This window comes from Pseudonaja textilis, chromosome 2 (assembly GCF_049901715.1).
Source record: "Pseudonaja textilis isolate UNSWEBS1 chromosome 2, rPseTex1.2, whole genome shotgun sequence".
Lineage (NCBI taxonomy): Eukaryota > Metazoa > Chordata > Lepidosauria > Squamata > Elapidae > Pseudonaja > Pseudonaja textilis.
Genome location: NC_141991.1, coordinates 51,793,658 through 51,814,068, shown reverse-complemented (window position 1 = coordinate 51,814,068; position 20,411 = coordinate 51,793,658). Strand labels below are relative to the sequence as shown.

At 34.2% G+C, this 20,411-nt stretch overlaps 1 protein-coding gene across 8 annotated transcripts in view; it reads left to right on the top strand.

The window, feature by feature from the left end:
* The window catches only part of CACNA1D (calcium voltage-gated channel subunit alpha1 D), a 236,503-nt gene that overhangs the window by 151,971 nt on the left and 64,121 nt on the right, over positions 1 to 20,411 (top strand). For 5 of the 8 annotated variants that reach the window (XM_087923877.1, XM_087923876.1, XM_087923874.1 and 2 more), the window contains exons 17-30: positions 373 to 442; positions 990 to 1,059; positions 2,501 to 2,648; positions 3,142 to 3,271; positions 4,796 to 4,855; positions 5,875 to 5,981; positions 7,785 to 7,872; positions 8,760 to 8,867; positions 9,040 to 9,092; positions 10,479 to 10,625; positions 11,072 to 11,273; positions 11,652 to 11,810; positions 14,494 to 14,604; positions 18,119 to 18,202. In XM_087923877.1, coding sequence (XP_087780003.1) covers positions 373 to 442; positions 990 to 1,059; positions 2,501 to 2,648; positions 3,142 to 3,271; positions 4,796 to 4,855; positions 5,875 to 5,981; positions 7,785 to 7,872; positions 8,760 to 8,867; positions 9,040 to 9,092; positions 10,479 to 10,625; positions 11,072 to 11,273; positions 11,652 to 11,810; positions 14,494 to 14,604; positions 18,119 to 18,202 — 1,537 coding nt within the window. Of the gene's footprint in view, positions 1 to 372; positions 443 to 989; positions 1,060 to 2,500; positions 2,649 to 3,141; positions 3,272 to 4,795; positions 4,856 to 5,874; positions 5,982 to 7,784; positions 7,873 to 8,759; positions 8,868 to 9,039; positions 9,093 to 10,478; positions 10,626 to 11,071; positions 11,274 to 11,651; positions 11,811 to 14,493; positions 14,605 to 15,704; positions 15,735 to 17,715; positions 17,800 to 18,118; positions 18,203 to 20,411 lie in introns of all 8 variants that reach the window. The other 3 variants (XM_087923879.1, XM_087923878.1, XM_087923880.1) reach the window with 3 other exon arrangements.

Below are 20,411 nucleotides of genomic sequence, written 5' to 3'. Positions count from 1 at the left end.
TGCATTTGCCTTCACTCTCTATATCTTTTGGTGCAACATATTAATGGTATAATTGTTATTATAAACTGTATACACATAGTAAAATAGGAACAAGCATTATTTTATACATTATAATATTTAAGTTATGAATACATCTCTGAATGTTTTGTTGGATACCCACCTAGCAAATAATAATGGTGAAACTATCCTAAATTGTGCAATATTATTTAACATAATGCAAAATAAAATAAGGTTATAGAAAAAAATTTATTCTGTCTCTATTTTACTTCTGCTGTAAATAATATGTTTCCAGTTTTATTGCAATCATTAATTGACAATGACTCTGAATCTTTTATCAATTTCCCCATGGTTTTGTTTTTATGGTCCTTGTAGAAAAGAGAGTTTGGATGCTAAAAAGGGTGACAAATCAGAGGGTGAACCAAAGAAGGCCAAGGATACTAAGGTACTTAAGATCTGCTCCCCTTTATAGGGAAATCTTCAACTCAGGAATACACAGATACCCAGCTAATACTTGTAATAAGTCTAGAGAGTAGAATGGATATATGTAATAGCTGCCCCTAATTTCTTCTTAATGCATATCTAGATGAAGATTTGATTCCCATTTACATCCTGACTTTATAGTAATCAAAGTCTTTGGTGTCCTCTGAGCTTTATAGTAATAGTCTGCCAGATATTCACAAGATGCCATCTCTCTTAACAATAATTAAGTGAAAGGGTTTGGTTTGGAAAAAAAAAACCCAGCTGTTTGAGTTAATGGTAAGAGATATTAGATTATCTATTTGACATAGTATGGATTCTGCCAGATGTTCTGGCTTAATATTAATTTCATTAATTTACTTATTCAGCCAGAATTCTTGATTTAAAAAATTGTAACATTGGGCATTTCCAAATGAAAGAAACAGATGAAGAAATGGGCTGAAATTAACAAGTTATACCAGTTTACTCTGCTACTTTCGTCTTTTTGAAATGTTTACTTTTCTGTTATTGAGGTTACAATCAATGAATATGGAGAAGAAGAAGAAGAAGACAAAGATCCATATCCACCTTGTGATATCCCAGGTACCAGCTCACTTCTGTACATTGGCAGAAAGATTTGTGTCAAATGTGCCATGATGCAAAAAACTCCAAATTCATTAACACGATTAAAAAAACTATTTTCATAAAGTATATAACAGTGCTGAATTGTAAGATTGTGTAATTTGAATTGTAAATCTAATGTATGTATAAACACATCTACACCCACATACATATAAATATTATCCTGAGGCTATGCATTTTCACTCTATGAAATGCAAACAGTGTCCATTCGAACGGTGCAATTATTTCCCTTCTCCATTATGGTCCCATACTATTCTGAAGAGTCCTTGATTTTTCAAAAAGCCTTTTTGGGGGCTGGGGAAATGAAAAAGGGACTAAAGATATTCTAACACTAATAATCCTTGGTTTACATAATCTTTATAATCAATCTAATGTCTTCTGCATACCTTTAAATTGGATGAAAAAATATACAGCCACAAACACCCTCATAATTTCTTCTTCCCCACAGCAAGACCTTTCCTCTTGTTGGATTCAGAAACAAAAGGCTAAACAACTAAAATATACTTCTGGCACATTTTAATTAAAGAAGAAAAATATAATATAAGGGCTAGAGTGGCAATGGCATCTGCTGAAAATTTACCAATGATTAGGAGGCATTTTATTACCTTTTTACAACTTAATGGTTTTACCAATGAATAGATGGCAAATTGTCATTCAGACCCAACAAGATGTTTAAATACATTACCATCCCTAAACTTCAAAGAGTGCTGATATTAGCATGTTTCAGTGCCTTCCCAACAGCTATTTTAAGAGCAAATAAAAAAGTTCCTGATGAGCTAAGATTGTGCCCTTGTGGAAAAGGACCCACTGAATCTATTATACTTCTGTTTCTCCATTCACCACTGTTTCCTAACACCATATCTGGTGAAGTTCCCAATCAGTTCTGATTGATTTCAGGTACAGCTACTCCTGTCAGACCAATATGACTCAATTACCCCAATGTGGAAATTTTTTCTGAAATTGTTTATACATTGTTTTCATGACTTTGATGATATAGGTGGAATTTTATGTTTGTTTTTCATCTTACTTGAAATAGAAATTGTTTAATTTCTTTCTTAACCTGTTGAACCCTGTTCAGTTACTATAATAAAGAATTAACTAATTTTAAACTCAGAACAAGAAAGAAACAGGTAGCCTAAAAGCACTGCTGTTAGCCAGAAACTATAGAGAAGCTATAGAGCTTTCACATTTTTTCAGCATGACAGTGTAAATGGTATTATACTGTTGAGAAGTTCATAAATGTTCTTTCATTTAATATTTATATTTATTATATTTATAAATATTTATTATATTTATAAATATTTATATTTAATTTATAGATCTTGCTGGCTATTTTGAGTATGGAATTTTCTCAGAATTATGTTTTAATTTACTTTGTAATAAATAAAGTTTCACTATAAAGTAGGTGAAGAGGAAGAAGAGGAGGAAGAAGAAGAGCCTGAAGTACCTGCAGGTCCCCGACCCCGAAGAATATCTGAACTTAATATGAAGGAGAAGATGACACCAATTCCTGAAGGCAGCTCCTTCTTTATTTTCAGCAGTACAAACCCGTAAATAATCTTTTAAAGCATATCCCTTGAAACTATTTTTTCCCCAAATAAATGATAAGAACATATGACAACTAAAGCTTCTGCTGATTTATCTAGCGCAAGATTGAACATATAATTAAATATTTTTTTAAACATGGAATTTGTTTTCAAATCAAACTCCTTTGTTTTCAAATCAAACTCCTACCAGTATTGTGAAACATTTGTGTTTTAAACATGCCAAATGATACGTTGTCTAACAAGAATACTTTAAATGGAGAATGTTGCAAATTGTGTTTTAATACTGTACTATCCAACATATAATAGCTTTTCAATAGAATATATGCAGTATTCTAATGCATTTTAAGTTTTGCTGAATTATCAACACAGTTAATAAAGTAACTGATTTCCATTTTAGTGATATTCAGATGAGCACTTTTTGCCTTTGTTTATAATTTATGAGTAATTAACCTGTTGGTCGTAACATAATATTCCATTTTCTTTTCTTGTTTTTCAGGATTCGAGTGGGTTGTCATAGATTAATCAATCACCATATTTTTACCAACCTCATTCTTGTCTTCATCATGCTCAGCAGTGCTTCCCTTGCAGCTGAAGACCCTATTCGCAGTCATTCTTTTCGAAATAATGTAAGAAAAATTAGATTTTACAAACTATCTGTACGTATGATCTTTATAATTGTGTCTTTCAAAGTAGACTAGTCCATGAACATCTCAGGAGATGGCACCATCTAGCTGAACTTAGTTGATCCTGTGAGTTATGCAGGACCAGCTCTGGTTATTGTTTTCAAGAAGTTGAAATTTCTAGAAATGTAGGTTTACATTATTTAAATTAATATTATTTCCGTCTCCCATGGTATGATGGCATATATAATCCAATATGTAGCCCGTCTATAATTTGTGAATTAGCTGTGCCTTCTTGGTGTGTGTGTGTGTGTGTGTGTGTGTGTTTCAAATTACATTTTGATTTACTGAGACTGTATCTCAAGATTCTGAATAACGAATCCAACCAATCCAGCAACTCTTGAGACTTTTAGCTTCTCAAAGAAGCTAACAGCTTTATTGAGTACATCACTTCTGCACAGTTGACAAACAAAACCAGCCCTGGCTAATCCCCATGCTTTCAGTATAATTAAAGAATAGATGGGTCCCTCCCTCCTTGTCACAAGTCACATTGTCCAATTAAGTGTTCTGGCATCTCCTTGGTAACCCCTTGCAGTCTCTGGCCAGCACCTGTTGGGACAACCTTGGTTCCCACAAGACAGTAAGTTGTTGATGTCTGGTCTGACATTCCAAGATCCCCCCCCCCCAAAAAAGTGTGTCAAGCTGAGAAACTGAGAAAATGGCTGCGACAGGACCAATTCATTTCCAAGTTGACACTGTATTGTTTCAATGATTGTTTCTACCTAAAGGCAGAAGCAAGAAATTTACATGGATAAAGTTTATCTTTTCTATATTTGTAGAATAAGCAATTATGGAATATTGAAAATAGAGTCAACCTCATTAGTTCTTGGACTGTATGTACTAGGCTAGGAACTTACGAAATATCATGACAAACTATATCTGCCTGGAAAATAAAATGGATGTATCTATGTATTCAACAGATTTGAATTCAACTCAAGGGAGATTTAAGTAGTAACTGCTTATTTCTCCAGTTTCTTAAAATCATTTAATAATTATTTGGCAATGTCACAATATCACTACAATTACCCACTTTCACTTTAAGCATGGTCACAAATGATAAGATCTTTCTTTAAAAAAGTCACCATAGCAATACTAGATATGCATACCAAGAAGGGAAAGCATCCTCAGCATTGAAAAAATGAAAATAATTCCATCCATGTAAAATTATATAATTTTATTACAAGTAATCATGAAGATATCTACGGTAGTTGCATACATTTTGATCCTAGGAAGTAAAAGTAGTTTTCTTCATGTTGTGTGTGTGTGAATGTGACTGATCTTTAAAAACAAGTTAAGTAGGCTTGATTTTGAATAGCATTTGGAAGTTGGACACTAACTTAGACACCATAAGGAAATCCCAGGCATATAGTAGACTTGAAAGTTGTATATAGGAATATATATCCAAAATTGTAAATTCTAACATGAGCACTTGTAATTAAATGTCTCACTGTGGCATGTTATGCTTTGCAGATACTTGGTTACTTTGACTATGCTTTCACAGCCATCTTTACTGTGGAAATCCTTTTAAAGGTATTTAAATTGTTCATTGATCCTTGTTAACTCAAACACAGCTTTAGCAATAAAGTCTGTTACTTTTTGTTTACCTTCCATATACTTATGCAGGTAGGATACTTTTTACTAATGTTTTAATATACTTTTCAAACCTTTGGTGCATGTAGAAGTTCCTTTTTATCATCACATCAATTTGGCAGTTTATTTTAACCCTTTTGTTTTTAAAATCTGGCAGAAGAAGGAAAACATCTCATTCTGTGATGGATTTCCCTCCTTCCTTTTCTCTCTTTTTTTTTAAAAAAAGAAAGATCATAAAAAAACTTAAATTTTCAGAGGAGGAACATGCTATTTTTCAATACTTTTTGTGAAATAGATTTACATAGAGCTAAAGGAGTATATCACTATGTTCTTCCAAAGCATGATTATGCTTTGCAAGAACATATATCACTATATTCTTCCAAGGTATAACAGTGTTTTTCCATATTTTACTACAGAAGTGTATAACCTTTTTGCAGTTGGCCTTTGAGGAATATCTCCTTTTTGCAGTTGGCCTTTGAGGCTACAGTTGGCCTTTGGGGAATATCTCTGCAAAAAACATGGATAGGACCAAAAGAAAAAAAATAGCTATGATATGATTATTCATGATACATTTTCAGTTTTCTCTTCTATTAAGATTATCATAGTTACAATATAATATAGTTTAAAACTATAGCTTTTTCTGGGGTGAAATACAAGTTGTGTTACCGTATTCTAAGAAACCCGTTCGATATATAAACCTAACACTAAAATGCTTAGCAGGTGCATTATGTAAGCATGAAAGCTGTTGATAGCGAACCTATGGTTGTTTTTAAGACATTAGTATTTAATTTTATTGAGTAATTGAGTAAAGTTTGAGTGAAAATGCTGTGATGTAGTATTAGATCAAGATTTCTAATCTTAACAGAGAGAGCCCTTTTTTCTGAATAATATAGAAAGTAGTATACATCATCTGCAGTAATCTTGTAAAATGATTCAAACTGTAACTGTTATGTTTTCAGCTGACCGTGTTTGGAGCCTTCCTTCATAAAGGGTCTTTCTGCCGGAATTATTTTAACTTGCTAGATTTGTTGGTAGTAGGTGTTTCCCTTGTGTCATTTGGCATTCAGTAAGTATTACTCATTTTGTTTTTTACTGTATTCATTTATGACTTGAATATAAACAGTACTATTTCTCCGTCATATGGAAATGGTCATATCTTGTGGGCTTAGCATCCTATATCAACCTTGATGGCTTCCCTTTCTTTGTATTTTGAGAAGAAGAAGTAATAGGTATTTTGCAATACCTAGAATTCTATTTCAATAACTTACAAATTATTACAATCTAGATGAATCCAGTTTTTCTGACCAATATTTTAGCCTACTTTCTATAATCAAACCTATATCTTCAATTTCATGCATGTATCCATCACTTGCATTAAATCCTGTTACATGATTCCCTATTCTTAATGTCACAAGCAGACCACATATTCTTCTTTCATGTCATTCATTAATTCATGTTCTTTACTATTTCCCCATTTGATATTTCAAATTATAATATTGTCTTTGGTATGGTCATTAGTTCATGGGCCTATTGATACTAGATCCTAATTTCCACCACCCAGGATGGATTTGGTTAAGCCAGAGTTTCCAATAATATTTTTTTAATAAGACAGAGAAAACATAGACATCACAGCATTCCTTTGTATTGTTATGGGTAGAACTGATCAGTAGGACAGATTTTGGCTGGGATGCCACAAGGGCACCCAATTCTCAATTCTAATGCAAATATGTTTGTAGTATTTTGAAAGTAAGGATGGGATTAACTAAGCTTCTGTGTATTTTCTATCACCATCCCATGTTAGCATGTGATGCTTAGGCTGGTTCAACCAGGTTTTCTATAGCGGATCACATATATTCAATTATACTGGATATATTGCCTGTATTATATTTCACAAAGTGTTGTCATTTAGGGGTTATACTTATTTTATTATTAACATTTTAATTAAAGTTTTATTGTAGAACTCCTTTGAGAGAGACAAACAGGAGAGACTAATAGAAGGGATGATTACAACTGTAAAAGAACAGACCAAAAAGGGATTAATACAGGTAGTCCTCAACTTACAACAATTGGTTTAGTGATTATTCAAAACACTTATGGCTGTTTTTCATACTTGCAATGCTGTGGCCATGTGATCAAAATTCAGATGCTTGGCAGCTGGTTATTGTTTATCATGGATGCAGTGTCCCAGGGTCATGCAAGCACCTTTTGCGACCTTCTGACAAGCAAAGTCAGTGAGAAGCCAGATTCAGTTAAAAACCATATTATTACCAGCTGCAGTGATTCACTTAACAACTTTGGCAAGAAAGGTCATGAAATTGGGCAAATTTCATTTAACAATTGTCTCACTTAACAGTAGAAATTTTGTACACCATTGTGGTTGTTAAGTCAAGGACTACCTGTATTGTTGTGTTTTTTTATTATTATTGTAAGTCATCTAGACTAAGAGATAAAAATGCAAATATTTTTATTATTTTCTATATATATTACCTAAATACAGTAAATAGCAAAAATGGGGGAAAATTTTGGTGTTTTTTTAAGTTTGGAAGAAAAAACAAATTGTGCAGCTATTAAAAACTGGATGGGACCAACTGTATGCTGCCTATGCCTTATTTTATTCATTTTATTTAGGAATTAAGCATTAAGGAATGGTTTATTAAGGTGTTATCCATTCCAAGAGATTCTTTTGCATCAAAGAGCTGTAAAACAACGGGGGGCGGGGGGGAACCCTATCAGTATTTTTTCCTGGAAACAAATAATTTTAGAATTAAAGGACTGCTATATGCATGAGTATTACTTAACTTTATCATATTAATTGAGTAGCATTAAGTCATGTCAAACTAATGTATTATTTGTTGTACTTTTCATCTAGATCAAGTGCTATATCAGTTGTGAAGATTCTGAGAGTTTTAAGAGTCTTAAGACCATTACGGGCTATTAACAGAGCAAAAGGACTTAAGGTTTCCATCTGAATTTTCTTTGAATGTTCTGTTTATAAATAAACCTATAATAATAGTCTAATATGTCAATTGCCTCAACAGAGATTACCTTAAGAATGTTTTGAGGACTTTTAGATCATGTTCTCTCTGTATCATTTTGAGCTTCATATTTCTCAATTGGTTTTAATGATGCCTTGTTCTTTTTTCCAAATATGTTTAACCAATAGGCTTTGGGGTGTATTCCTGTATTTTCTCTTTCATCTAGATTGCTTTGTAACTCTCATTTCTGAATTCCAATAGTGGTTTGATTGTACACCCATTACCTCATCCTGTTTCTTGATCTTTAATTCATGATCTTAGCTTATCTAAAAGACATGTTGAGACTACCTAGGAATGAAGCTTTCTTTCCTATCTTCTGGAAATGAAAGTTTGAGGTCCTAATCATATTCCTTGGGAATAAATAAGCCTTGTTGAGTTCAAGTTCAATAGAGTTTGTTTTAGATATATTTAATATTTCATGATTAGCTTTGTTATATGCTATTTATGATTGCTTAATAGTGAGAATGAATTTGTGGAATGTAAGATGTCTTTTTTCTATTGTGTCCCCATTCTGAGTATAGAAATAGTAAGATATAATTTAAAATATCAGATGAAACCTTTTATTGATATCTTAAAAATGAAGTACTACTTTATTAACCATAGTGATCACATACCAAATGAAAATTGAACTGATTTTCTTTCTTTCTTTCTTTCTTTCTTTCTTTCTTTCTTTCTTTCTTTCTTTCTTTCTTTCTTTCTTTCTTTCTTTCTTTCTTTCTTTCTTTCTCTCTCTCTCTCTCTCTCTCTCTCTCTCTCTCTCTCTCTCTCTCTTTCTTTCTTTCTTTCTTTCTTTCTTTCTTTCTCTACAGCATGTTGTTCAATGTGTCTTTGTTGCCATTCGAACTATCGGTAATATAATGATCGTTACAACTCTACTCCAGTTCATGTTTGCATGTATTGGTGTCCAGCTCTTTAAGGTAAGAACAAGGGATAAAAAAATCCAGAGCTTAGTAAAACCAAATAATAGATAAAAATTGGTCTTGTAAATCATTCCTCATCAGGCTTGGTGAAGTTCTGTGGAGATACTTCAACATTTTTGAAATAGGAATGTTACTTTAGATTCTATTGCTATGCTTTTTTTATACACAGGGAAAATTCTATCGATGTACAGATGAAGCAAAGCAAAATCCTGTGGACTGCCAGTAAGAATACTTTCCTATCTGCATTTTTTAGAATAACAAAAAAATGGGAAGCTTTTGGGTCTCCAAATGTTGCTGAGAAGTAATATAGTTTCTAAGGTTCAGACTTTGGATGGAATATAAAGCTTCAAGTACCTGGTAGACCCCAGAGGTAACTGAATGCCTCCAATGGAATTACATGTACATACAGTGCAGTATCCCAAGGTTCTCTTCTTGAGCCCAGTATTCTTCAACATCTTCATAAATGATCTAGATGAGGGGATAGAAGGGGAAGTCATCAGATTTGCAGATAACAAGCTGGACTGAATCTAACTATTGGAAGATAGATTCTAGATTCAAAAAGATCTTGATAGACTTGTGCATTGTGCCCTATCCAACAAGATATAGTTCATTGATGAGAAATATCCTGCATTCAGGCAAGAAAAACCAAATGCATAGGTACATAATAGGTGGTTCCTGGTTCAATAGTAGTAACTGTGAGATCTAGGTGTCCTAATGGACCACTACTTGAGCTGCAACCGCCAAAACAGCCAATGCAGTCCTGGGCTGCATCAGTAGAGGATAGAAGCAAGATCACAGGAAGTGATAATACTGCTTTATACTTCTTTAGTAAGTCCACACTTGTACTACTGTATACATTTCTGGTCACCATGATACAAAAAGGTCTTGGACTATGTGCAGAAAAGAGCAACAAAGATGTAAACGGTCTGGAGGCTAAATTATATGATGAACAGTTGAAAGAGTTCAGCCTATCAAAGAGAAGGATTAGGAGGGACATGATAACAGTCTTCCAATATTTCAGGGGCTATCACAAAAAAGGGGGATTGCGTCATTCTCCAAAGCATCAGCAAACAGGACAAGAAGTACTGGGTGAAAGCTTATTAAAGAGACATCCAACCTAGAAATAAAGAGAAATTTTCTTACAGTAAGAACAGTCAATGGAAAAGCTTGTCACCAGAGTTGTATCACTCCCTTCCAGCCCTGTAATTCTATGGTCTACTCCAGACACTTGTTGATAAAATCAGGAGAGATATCCAAGTGTGTTTTTGGAAGAAAACTGGACTGTAAATACAATACCAAGAAAGGAGAATGTTTGTAACTCAGGGTTGAAATGAGGGGGTCCTCGCTGCTCTCTGAGCTTTCTTGTTTTCTTGCAGACATTTCATTACCCAAACTAGATAACATCATCAGTGCTAGTCATAGAAATACAATAGAAATACCAACAAAGGTAGAAATATTTCAGTGAGCTATAAGATTCCCCATTGTTAATTAGGGTTACTAAAACATGCAAAGGATTGCTGTATGTGCCCTTCAAGAAACATAGAAAGAAATTTTAAAATAATTGTCAATAGTAACTATTTGATTTTTTTTTTCAATTCATATCAATAGGGGAATATTTATTGTTTATAAAGATGGAGATATGGACAGTCCAATGGTGAGAGAGAGACAATGGCAGAACAGCGATTTCAACTTTGATAATGTCCTTACTGCTATGATGGCTCTTTTTACTGTTTCTACTTTTGAGGGCTGGCCTGCGTAAGTGTATCATTTACAAAAGAGTTTGCTTTGTTTTGTTTTGTTTTGACTGGACTTTTCTTTTGGGGAAGACTATGACTGGGACTTTTAGAAATAATGATGTAATGAACATGTACCATTTTAAAAGTACAATACGTTACAGAGCTAATGGAGCAGGGGATGTGAACATCTTCTACATTTTAAACAGACTGTAAATATTATTACAATATTTACTAGTCCTTCACATTTCCATTGTTGATACTACCACCAGGATGACAGTTTACCTTGCAAATAATATGCTTTGAATCGTACAAGGGGACCTTTAGTGAGGGGCCTCTTGCCCTCTTGCCCCTTGACCAGAAAAGGGCCTTCCTTTCAAAAGATACCTTTGAAAATTTAAATCAGAATTAGAAATTGCTTTTTTTCATGATGATAGAATCCATTGTTCATTTGTCTTTAATATGCAGGCTTCTTTATAAAGCTATAGATTCAAATGGAGAGAATGTAGGACCGATCTACAATTACAGAGTGGAAATCTCTATTTTTTTCATCATCTATATCATTATTATTGCTTTCTTCATGATGAACATATTTGTTGGCTTCGTCATTGTCACATTCCAAGAACAGGGAGAACAAGAATACAAAAACTGTGAACTTGATAAAAATCAGGTAATAAAGCTATTTTATTTTAATATTAAAATCTAATAATCTATTTTAATATTATAATTTAATACGTAATGATTTTCAGAATTCTGATGTTTCCTTCCTTGCCATTACGAAGCAAATTTTGAGCTACAGATCCAAGAGCTAGTTTTAAGCATTGAATTTAACAATTAGGGTACATTGTGACCACAATCTAGTTCTACTATATATTTGGAGTAGATCTTTCCTTCCGGCTCTGCCTATGGGATGTAACCATTGATACAATGGAACTGTTTTACAATGGAACTCTAATGGATTTGTTTCTGAAATAAAAGCTTGAATCACAGACAGATAGTTCTGGACTAAGATTCCTGTTTATGATGTTGGTATTTTTACTATTTTCAGCGTCAGTGTGTAGAATATGCTTTGAAAGCCCGGCCGCTGCGTCGATACATTCCAAAAAATCCTTACCAGTACAAATTCTGGTATATGGTGAACTCTACTGTCTTTGAATATATCATGTTTGTCCTCATCATGCTCAACACCCTTTGCTTGGCTATGCAGGTAGGAATGAAACAAGGTGCCACTTTACCTAAGGAAATTGGGTATGGCCATTTTATTTTACAATTAGTTTGTTTTTCTCACTTTATTTAGAATCATCCTCTATACCTGTTTATTTAGAATTATCCTGCACGTGGTTAGCATTTCCTACAGATTTAGGAATGCCTGCAAGATGGCACAGACAAAAGGATCAGAAAGTACCCTCACATGCAACAGTGGATTTCATCTGTAGTTTTGGAACTATTATTTTTTTATTAAAATCTTAAGAAAATTATTTTTAATTCTAGTTTATTATTTACAAGAGCTGTGGTGGTGCAGTGGTTAGAATGCAGTACTGCAGGCTACTTCTGCTGACTGCTAGCTGCCAACAGTTCGGCAGTTTGATTCTCACTGGCCCAAGGTTGACTCAGCTTTCCACCCTTCCGAGATCATTAAAATGAGGATCCAGTTTGTTGGGGACAATATGCTGACACTGTAAAACTGCTTAGAGAGAGCTGTAAGGGAGCGATATATAAGTCTAAGTGCTATTGCTATTGCTACAAGAATATTTTAAGTCATTCATCAAAAGCACAGCCACGGACTGTGGAATAAAAAGAGGTGTATATCATTTACTTGCATCAGCTTCAACTTGTTTCACAGCAAATTGGAAAAAGGGAGAAGCACCAATACTTTTGGCCACATTTATAATTGTCATCAAATTCTCCAGGTCTCCCTATAATTGTTCAAAAAGTCTGTTCTATAAGGGATTTAAAAAACAAAAATACTTCCAATAAAACTTTCTTGCTTTCATTCACTAGAATTCAGGATTGGACCTTTAACTGAAGCTATTTTCACAAAAAATATGGTAACAAAATTACAAGCCTGAGTAATGAGGACTTTCTAAATTTCCCTATGTAACAGTAGTTGTATATATTTAATCCTTGTATTTGAAGCAGGCATTTAGTTGTGTGCTTTTTCCCTTCAACCAGTCCTTGAAAAAATGCTTAACCATTACAGTGAGATTCTCTGTCCGGGTTCATATGTTATTAAGCCATCATATTTGCTTTAGTGTTAGTGTTCTGTGAACTTATCTATCAGTGAACAAGGGGACAGAGCACTGAAACGAATATCACAGTGACATAATCCCAAATCCATACTTTTGTATACCAGTAATCCTCGACTTACAATATTTCATTTAGTGACTGCTCAATGTTATAACACCACTGAAAAGGTGACTTATGGCCATTTTCACACATGACCATTACAGCATCTCCATGGTCACATGATCAAAATTCAGACACTTGGCTAGTTGACTCATGACAGCAACAGTGTCCTGGGCTCACATGATCCCCTTTTACAACCTTCTGACAAGTAGGGAAGCCAAATTTGCTTAACAAGTATGTTACTAACTAAACAACTGTGGCAAGAAAGGTCATAAAATGGGGCAAAACTCACTTAGCAGCTGTCTCACTTAGCAACAGAAATGTTGGGCACAATACTGATTGTAAGTCAAAGACTACTTGCACTTGTCTACAATCTTACTGTAGTATGAAAAGGTAGTGCTTACATTGTGATGTCAAAATGCACACTTTAGCAATTTTGTCTCATCTTGGCTTGCTACGGGCATCAATGAACCCACCCACTGTGGTTTGTGAACCATTGCTTATGGATCAAGCCACACCGGCTTATTCTGCAAGCCAAAATAAAAAGAAATTGCATTTTAGCACAATATATGAATTCAGCCAATTGTTGAATTGCCAGCTTTCAGTTTAATTCTGGTCAAAGCTAGTCAGTTCCTTTTTACTGGTTTTACCTGAATTTACATGCTATGCCAAGTCATGATGTTATTCATTTAGTTTTTTTGTTTGGTGCTTTTTTGCAAAGGTAGTCATTATGATTTTTAAACAATTGAGATGTAAATCTAGGCATTGTGGTTTCTTTAACAAATAACATGATTTGATTAAAAGAAATCATGATTTACTATTAACTAGCTTTCGAGAATTGCTTACAAATCTTGCTTAAGAGCAAACTTAATTGGATTATCATAGTTAATACCAGTAGTGATTGATTTTCTTAAAGGAGCTGGAGGTAAAGAACAATTGGATTTAGGAAAAAAATGATATTTTAAGATAAAGATAAGGGTGACTTAATAAATGTTGAGACCAATTATTTCCTAATATTGGGAGAAATAATGTCTTGTTATAGCGAGCAATATTTTTTTTTTTGATATCAGTATCATAATAAATTTCATAGTAAATTTAGAAAGCGCCAACAAATGAATGCTATTTGTAGCTGGGCAATAAGAGACTAGCATATGTTTGTTTTTAATTATTTATTTATATTTAATCCCACTTTAATTATTTTTATAAATAATTCAAGGTGGCAAACATAGCTAATACACTTACCTCCTCCTATTTTCCCTACAACAACAACCCTGTGAGGTGGATTGGGCTGAGAGAGAATAACTGGTCCAAAGTAACACAGCTGGCTAATGTGCCTAAGGAAGGACTGCAACTCACTATCTCCTGGTTTTTAGCCTTTCTGCTGCACTTTCCAAACTTGTCCTTGTGAAATATTAACAACATAGAATAACATATTAATCTTTTTAGTATAAGATTTGTGTTAGAGTGTTAGAGATGTGTTTATTTTGATTGCCTGAAAAAATATTTAGTTATATTAATATTTTTCTCATTTGTTTTATTCATAGCACTATGGACAGTCTAAACTTTTTAATGATGCAATGGATATTCTGAATATGGTGTTTACTGCAGTGTTTACTGTTGAAATGGTTTTGAAACTCATTGCATTTAAACCGAAGGTAAGAGATTATGTAGGGTTTAATTAGCATCTCTGTTTTAGTTGCTTCTTTTTAATTTACAAGTATTTTTTGCTTAGATCAGCACACATAAGTAGGTAAATGTGAGTTTTTCATGGTTAATCATGAGAAAAACAGTATCTTCACCAGAAATCTTAAATCTGATAACAGTGTTTATGCAACTGCAGGAAATAAAATGAAGAAACGTTTTTTAAAAAAATGTGTTGCTGATAATATATAAATAAGTAATATATTAATGTTATAAATCCACTTTTTTCTGATAATTCTGAACATATATTACACTCCCAAACATATTGAATGTCAATGTCAAGGCATGTCTAACCATTGTAGTAGTATAACACAAAATAGTGTCCTATCCCACAAATATTTTAGAGATTTTTAATATATAATTTGGGCAAATAGAACAGGCATATGTTTGTAGGTGGGCGCTGACACATTTGGAAGCACTGTTAGCTTATGAACAGTTTACAAAAAAGCAAAGAACTCCAGAAATTTAATATGACTTATTAAATCAGTAGTTCTCAGTTGTTATTCATATAACAATTTGGATATAAGCCATTATCAGATTTTTATTTTGATTATGGATCCAATCTAATCCCAGGCTTTGTAGATGCATAAATCATGTCAATTATTCATCATGTAGTCAATTATACTTTGAACTAGGAGATGACTAGGAAACCATGTCATCTCTCAAAACTGATGAAAATCTGGTCCTCCAATATCAACAAGCTGAATGGAGATGAACCTCCATTAGAAGACAGTCTCTTCCATATAAGGCCACCTTTGGAATCAGAATGTCTGTTGAGCCAAGAATCTCAACTTTGTCAGTAGCTGCTTTAACTTAGGAATTCTTTTCCAGATGGGCATACTCAGTTCACAGAAGTCTAGGGGGGTTTAGCCCTGCAACTTACCAATGAGGGAGTGGGGGACAATATCATGCTTTATGCTACAAGCCATCCCACTACTTGTTTTCCAATTAAAAAAAAACTGAATACCATAAATTTGCAAAGTTCATGATGTCATGAAAACCAAGCATTCTGTAACCAAATATGGAATTATTTTCCCTTGCCATTTTATATCAGATTTGTGTGCCAAAAAAGAAAAGATACCTAGTAAGTAATTTCATCTTCGGTTATTACAATGATGAAGGTTATGAGATGTGTGAGTTTATTTGCTGTGACTTGTCCATATATTGCATTTTTTCCTTTTTCCGGAATCATCTCAATTTCTTTCAGTTGTGTTCTTATTTGTATTTGCTTGCTTTGCCCCTACACATTGCTGAAAACAATATTGAGCATGGGAAAGGTGTACTTAAAGTGTTTAATATGTGACATGCAATTTAAAATTCCAATAATCTTATAGTGACTTAGTAAGACAGGGGCTCATTCATGCATTCTCTGGTTAAGGATTGGCAAACATTTTGGAGTGCCCATACTTTGCCTGAGGTACTCCTCATTTGTGACTGCAACCTTCTCATGATCCAACTTTGTTTACATCTATCTGGCTTTTCTCCTGAAATGTGCTGATCAAACAATAGTCATGAAGCACCTGTTATTGAGACAGCAAAGAACTGATTCATTTCTTATTTGGAAATATCAGTTCTGCTGGCTTATTTTTTATTTATTTCCTATGTTCAGGACTCAAAGAGCACTAACTGCATGTTGGAATTGGAGAGAGAATTTTATTTTTAAAAAGAGTCATATTAACTGATTAAAACAGCCACTGGATCTGTGGGTTGCCCATTAGTATCACAGTTATTCTTAAAATTTCTTATATTGTATGTCAAACTGACTTTGTTCAATTTTTAATTCATTTTGGGCATTATTAATCATACACAACATCAGAAGGATCATAGTTTAGTGCTAGAATACTTGCTTTTAGGCAGAAGATCTGTGGTTTAATCCTTAGCCCTTTTGAATAGATCTGGAGAATTTTCCTTTTGAAACAGTGGTGGTATTCTACTGGTTCAGCCCGGTTCTGCTGAGCCGGTAGCAGCGATGAGCAGCGGAGACTGAACTGGTTCTCTCTGCTGGTTCTGCTGTTGGACTCACCTGCCCGTCTGGGCTCCCATACTCACCTTTATCCTCTGCTTTTGAAGCGCAGCTGCTTTGTGCGGCACAGCAGAATTCTGCATGGCAGCTGCTGAAGCAACCGGGAGAGTGCAGGCTTGCAGGAGGTAAGTTGGAACGCCTCTGCGCCTGCACAATGCCTCTGTACCTGCGCAAAGTGCACGTTTCGTGCACACATGCACCAAACCACGCCAACTGAACTGGTGGTAAAACTTTTTGAATCCCACCATTGTTTTGAAACCTTTCAAAACTATTAGTCAAGGTATTAGTTCATATCACATAACTGACTTAAACCATTTCTACCCAAAATGCAGCCATCTTTGTAGGAAGCTCACCTACCAAAAAATTGTCTTTGAAACTGTTGGCAAACTCCAACTATTCTGGCTGTATTTTATGTTAAAACTACCCCTTTCTATCTTATGGCTGAGCATAGGTGTTCTCACAACATACTAACCATTAACCCTTTCATTGATGAGTTAAGCATGCTATGTGAACACAGCCAAAGTTTTTAAAAAAATACACTCTGATGGGAAATAGTCTGGCACTGTGTAAACCATTTTCTTGTTTTCCTATCTACATGGTGAGATTTGGAGTGATTCTGCTTAAAACATAACTCTACAAACAGGTTAAGGGACACTTCTTTATGTTTGGTGTTGCAACATATTAATTTGCAGAAGTAAACCAAATAGAAGCATGAAATCATATTTAGATTTTAATATTCTCCTCTGAATTGTCCTTGGAACAGTGTGGAGCGCAGATATTCTTTGCTCATACTGCCAGTACCCTATGTCCATATTTACAACATAAACCATCTGCTGCAGAACTCTGTCGGCATATGGCAGTGGTGTCATGTCACATATAAGCCTTTCCTTCAGTAGGCAATATTGTTTATTCTCTTCTCATGAGGCCACAAATTTTTTGTTTAATGTAATTTCTGTTTATGAAAAAGTTAAACAGAAGTATGCAAATATTCTGACATTTTATATGTAATTACAAACATTTGCACCCTGCCTGCTCTGTTCAGGGCTATTTTAGTGATGCCTGGAACTCGTTTGACTCCCTCGTCGTTCTTGGCAGCATAGTAGACATCGTTCTCAGTGAAGCCGATGTGAGTATTTCCCAGCAAACACCCGCAATCCCACTGTGCTGTTTTTTTCTCTCTCTTTCTCCTTCCCCCCGGTCTTTCTTTATCTCTGTTTTCCCTTCCCCCTTTTATTGTGTTATTTGGACAAGTCACAGAACTTTGGATATTTTCTTAACTCCAAATGCAGGACAGACATAATTCATAGTTTGCTTCCCGTTTTCTCAGATTTGAGATGGAAAGATGCAGTACTGGTACATTGTGTTTCTGTGTTATAACACTGTCCTTTTCTTCTCTTTCTTTTCTGTTTCTGTTTTCTCGTGCTACTGAATGCTTGTCCTAACAGCACTATTTCACTGATGCATGGAACACTTTTGATGCCTTAATTGTTGTTGGTAGCGTCGTTGATATTGCTATAACCGAAGTTAATGTAAGTAACCCTATTCTCCCCATACAAAGTAATGGCTGATCATTTAGCATCAGGGTAGAAAAGAGTAGTTGGAAGAGTCATACATCCTTTCGCCTTCTATTAAGAGATGGATTTTTATACCTTGTGTGGAAACTGGAGTTCTATTATTCGTACAATAATATCTGTGGACTGTGTCCCCAAAAGTAAAGGAGGAATCATGAATTCTAGTCACATGTTCCTATGACAAAGATTTCTAATGGAAATTGAGATATCACATTCAAAAGACCACATGGTCACAACAGCACAACGCGAGTTTCCTCAAGCACAATGAGTGACCTCACAAGCTTCATAGGCCTGATTCAGTTTGCTATCCATGAGATATCTGCATCATTAGCAGAGAGCTATATTTGGGACTGGGGACAAAGGTGGAAGAAAGCGAAAAAAATTAGGTTGTATTGCAAACAGAAAAAAATTGATAAAGTATATATTATCCAAATTTTAATAATTATATTTTATAAATGGCCTTACCAATTCAGTGAAAACATTTTATAATTAGAATAATACATTTTATTGATATAGGAGACCTTGCTTACAATTAGAGTGTAGAGCGCAGTTGTAAGCTTTTCAGGATAGATTGTTTTTATGTTATAAATTATATCCAATTATTTATAATCTCTCAATACCATTTCTCCAGGGGAAGGGAATATTCAGCAAGCTCCAAATTACTTATAACGTATGTATTGGAGAAAACACACACACACATGCACACACACCTTTCTTAACTACTCTGTTATAATACTTTTTTGATCTAATTGTAAAATATAACTGTGAATTGAGAAATTCACAATATTAAGTTTGTGTACCAGGAATGGTCTTGGTATAGATACAATTTTGGATAAGTTATTTACTTTCATCTTGCTTCATCCTTAATCCAATAGTACCTGAAATTTCCTTTAGTGAATTCAGAGCACTTGACTATATCTTGATTTGGAGACATGCTAATATGGCATCTGATTTGTACAAATAAACTAGCTGGTTTGTTGAACAATAATAGATCATCTTGTGAAGTTTGATTTCTTTTTTCTTCTTCTTCTGCTTGCTTCTTGACACAAGAAAATTTGCCATTTGTTTCTGAACTTAGTGTTGTACATGTCTATATTTCATAGTCTGTTTCTACAATTTATGTATTATATTTTTATCACAATGTTTTTTCTCAAAAAAATCAGAATTGTGGGAATAGCCTTTCTTTCATTATTTTATTGTCATACTGTAAATAGAGATGTGACTGAAATATTGTGATTGGTTCAAATTAATCCAATATTAAACTCAAAATTCCTGAAGTTTTGTATCCTGCTCTTAAAAGAGATAGTCAGACAAGAGATTCAGGCTTTGGTGCAGAACTGATGGAATATATTGAAGAGTTATTGTGATTTGGCATGCAGACCATTGATATAAATCCTTCAAATATTACTCTCAATTGTCCTTAAGAAGTATGCTTACATTTTTTTAAAAAAACTGTGTCTGTACAAAAGCTGGCAAACAAAGAGGTTTTTATTTCACCTTATTATAGCTTCTCTAAAATATACTGACCTAATGATGACCTTGAAGGAAATGGGCAAGAACCATTGTATAAACAAAGAGGGCTGAAACTTTCCTCAAGTTCTGGGAAGCAAGGCAGTATTCAAAATAATTTAGGCAGGTTCTTCCCTGATTTCATTGGAACATAAGATGGGGAAAAAGTACAGGTAGCCCTCATTCACTGACTGCCTTATTTAGCAAATGTTCAAAGTGACATTGATGAAAAAAATTGCTTAGTGACCATTCCTCACATTTATGAGCATTGCTGCGTCCCATAGCTATGTGACTGTCACTTGGGCTCTTTGCAACTGGTTTACAACAAAAGAGTTACTAGATAAGGAGGAAGTCATGTGATATTTTGCTTAATGACCATGGTGGTTTACAAATGGGAAGACCTTAAGCCAATCACAAACACATGATTTTCCACTTAGTGATGGTGGCTGTTAAGTGATCATAGTTTCAGGTTTAATTATGGTTGCTAAGCAAAGTGGTTTTGTGTCATTGATCTATTAAGGACATATGCCTCATGTTTATTTGGGGCAATTGCTTCTTTGATTTAATTTATCAAGCAATAATGAGCTTCTGTTGACTGGCTATAAAGAAATGACTTTGCCTGAGATTTGTGAAAAGGGTACATAGGCAGAAAGAGCTG